A 3436-nucleotide genomic window follows, 5' to 3' on the forward strand; every position below is an offset into this window, starting at 1 on the left:
AGCTAGACACAGGGTCACCTATGGGGTCTTCACTGCAACCCGGCCAGCCAGGGTTCTCCATAGCAGTAGAAGTGGCTCCCCATAACCAAGGGCACAAAGGAAAAATGATTTAACAGAGGAACCGATGGGTACAGTAAAAACGGAGGCAACATGGAGGAGTCCAGGAACATACCTGGAGGCAAAGAACACAGGCTTGCACAGTCTCTAGGGGCATCTACAGAACATGTTTCCTTCACATTTGTGTACTTTCTACTCCCAGGAGATTAGCATTCACAGAAATCCTAAACACACAGCCATTTCCCTGGTCAGGAAGTGATCGATTGCCCACATGTGGACTCTTGGCTTGTATGCCTATTTGAGAGTGTTCAAGTTTTGTGAGAGACAGGTACTAAGTGTGATTTTGATTCATTTGGAAATCCATGGAAGCACTCAATGAAAACCTACCATTTTCTTAAAAAACAACAAACCCCGAAATGCCTTTTAAAGAAACAAGTAGAGGCGGATGCAGGCAGAGTTCAAGCCCTGGCGTGCTGTGCAAGTCCCTTGTTGCGCACTGATGACACTGTGAGAAAGAATCTCTACTCAAGTCATTTAAAAAGTGCTTAGTGCATCACTTGCTCACCACCCTCAGTCTGGAAAGTTTCGTTGTTGACTGGGCATGATTTTCAAGTTATTGCTGATGCTAGAATCTCACAAAGAAAAACATTCCCCAAATGCTTCCAAGTGGGAACTGGAAAAATTGCACAACCCAAGTGTCAAAGGGAGCTTCCCTGCCACAGCCAGTCCTCTGATGACAGATAACTGCTCCGTTGATTCTCCGTTTATTAGTGAATGACCTCAGACTAAAGGCACAAGCTGCACCGGCAACCAGTGAGCTGGGAACCAGCCTGTGAGCTGACGGGAAGCTGGGAGCTCTGTACACATCAGCCTGCACCAGAAGATTCTTGGTGGGGAGAAGCAAGTGACAAGGATGATGTGAAACTTGCTAGGGAGATGAAATCTCGGGGAAGGTCTGGCTAACCCTAGTTAAAGTGCGAGCAGTTTCACACACCCGCTCTTAGGTCCCGAGGAAGGGAAGCAGCATGATACATGAGTCCTACAAGGTGGATCTGAACTGTGCAGCCAGAGGCATGGTGCTGAGTTCAGCCTCAGTCCCGAACAAGTCAGCAATGACTTAATGCAACAAGTTCTCCCTTTTGGAATCTCTCCTCCACCGCCTCTCCTGTCTGGAAAGCATCAATGTGGGCTGAGTACATCTCTGGTGCTGAAGCTGAACGAGGCACTAAGGATGATGGGGCTTGCTTCTGGGCAGGAATGTAGGCTCTTCACTTGATCATCTGCGTCTCCTCATCTGCATCGTAGAACTCTTCCTCCTCTTCACTCTCACTGCTGGCCTTGTCCAGGGGCTGCAATAACAAAGGAGATCTTCTAGAAGCAGTAAAATGAAGTCATGACAGGCCTAACTGAGAATTACCACCCAGGCACTCACAGGGCAATTTTGCTGTTGTTTTGAGACAGGGACCCATACAGACCAAGTCAGCTTCCAGTTTCCTAAGAAGCTGAGATCAACTTCTGATCTCCTCCTCCCTAGAGCTGGGCTTACAGGGGTGCACCGCCACTCCCAGCTTTAGATGGTTCTGGGACCAAACCCCAGGGCACCTAGCTGCTTACAGCACATGTCTCTATACCTGTGGGGGATCCAAGGTCTGCAGAGATAGCGCCTCCTCCCCTAACCTCCTGTACGAGTACATTTGAAGATCAGAAAATGTCTCCAGCAAAGGGCTGTTCAGAGTCTCTGGCAACAGCAGGCTCAGGAGGCCTGAGGTCAGGCCTGTGGCTCCAAATACAATGAAGGGCAGAGACCACTGCACGTGCTTCTGTGGAGACAGGAAGTGGAACAAAACCAACCTATCAGCTTCTCAACAGGTGATATCAACAGTCATGTGACCAAGAGCAGCCACGTCTAGTGAGCAGCACCTTCCCACAAGAACACCACACACCATGTTTTCTTTGCTCTAAGACAGCTATCCAGGGAGGTCACAGAGTGTTTCTTCAGGCTTGCAGTGATGGGTATAAGTGAGCCCAAGGGCTAGACAAGAGTACAGACTAGAAGCCTTGAACCAACCATGCCAGGCAAGGTATGGGCATGGCTATCTGTGAGTATGGCAGGCTCACATCAGCAGCATTCCCAGGAACTCTCACGTCAGCTTCCACCTGAGGGAAAAGCCTGCCCCACGCTGACCTCCACGTTCTCTTCATATGAAGACGACCCTGGACTATCTGCTGATAATAAACTTTGCAGTGGCCAAATGTGTTATGATGTCACCATTGACATTAACAGAGTAACCCCCCCCCCCCAAAAAAAAGCCCCATGGCACACAGAGTTCATAAACCATTTGAGTTGAATATGGCATTACCAGAAATTGCTTCAGGGATTCAAAGGGTATTCTCAGAGAAAGGTGATGATTTCTTTCAATGCACAGGCTCCCGACCACAGTGGGATGCTCTATTGGTTAGGCTATTTCTTTCAAGGTCCTCTAGAAAAGCCCTTAAAGGCAGTGTCAGAATTACAGTATAAGTAACATCTTAATGATATTTTATTATATAATAATACATTGTGATATAAAACTCTAAAATATATTTTAGGATTTTAATTGTGTGTGTGTGTGTGTGTGTGTGTGCGCGCGCGTGTGTGTGTGTGTGTGTGTGTACGGATATGCTAATGCTCATGGCAGTGGTTGAATCCCTGAACTTATAGGAGGTCATGAGTTGCCTGACATGGGTGTAGGGATCAAACTTGGCTTCTCTGCAATAACTTATGTGTTCTAAGCCATTGAGCCTTTTCTCTTCAGTCTCTTTTATAAATGTTCTAGGATTCAGTGTCTTTGTTAGTGTACATAGGGAAATGTCCTGGACCTACCCAAGGATACTGAATAATGAAGAGCCATTCTGGCCCTCAGAACATACAATATCATGGCTCCCACATGTCTGACTCTGAGACAGCTCAAGGTTCCATGCCTGATCTCATAACTATCTATCAGTTAAGACATCTATGGTCCCAGAGTTGAGACAGTCTGTTGTTTTAAAACAATCTTTCTCATGAAAGCTGGCTCTCTAAGAGCTTGTCAGCTTTACACACAGGGTGTGGGCTGTCCAGGACCCTTCCTCTCAGCTCTACTGCTCATCTCTGAAAATCCAGGAGACACCTGCAGGGGCCCTAGCACTTTCACAGGACCTGAGCATTTAAGACCTGGAGGGCTTTAAAGGGGTCATTTGTTTCCTGATTCCCACCCTTTTTTTGGGCTATAGAATTAAAACAAAACAAAACAAAACAAAAACAAACAAACAAAAAACCACTAAAGAGGACAGGGCATGTGTGCTGCTAGGCGTGAGGACTGGGCATGTGTGCTGCTAGGCATGAGGACTGGGCATGTGT

At 47.1% G+C, this 3436-nt stretch overlaps 1 protein-coding gene across 2 annotated transcripts in view; it reads right to left on the reverse strand.

Annotated features, from left to right (window-relative positions):
- Nucleotides 1-804: 804 nt before the first annotated feature.
- Slc22a15 (solute carrier family 22 member 15) overlaps nt 805-3436 on the reverse strand; it is a 57518-nt gene continuing 54886 nt past the window's right edge. For both annotated transcript variants that reach the window (XR_004119731.1, XM_031374992.1), the window contains exons 11-12: nt 1689-1877; nt 805-1406 (exon numbers count right to left, since the gene is read on the reverse strand). Coding sequence is in view for 1 of the 2 variants with exons in the window: in XM_031374992.1 (XP_031230852.1) it covers nt 1326-1406; nt 1689-1877 (270 nt within the window). In the remaining variant the exon portion in view is untranslated. The remainder of the gene's footprint in view (nt 1407-1688; nt 1878-3436) is intronic.

The sequence above is a fragment of the Mastomys coucha genome, unplaced genomic scaffold (genome assembly GCF_008632895.1).
Source record: "Mastomys coucha isolate ucsf_1 unplaced genomic scaffold, UCSF_Mcou_1 pScaffold16, whole genome shotgun sequence".
Lineage (NCBI taxonomy): Eukaryota > Metazoa > Chordata > Mammalia > Rodentia > Muridae > Mastomys > Mastomys coucha.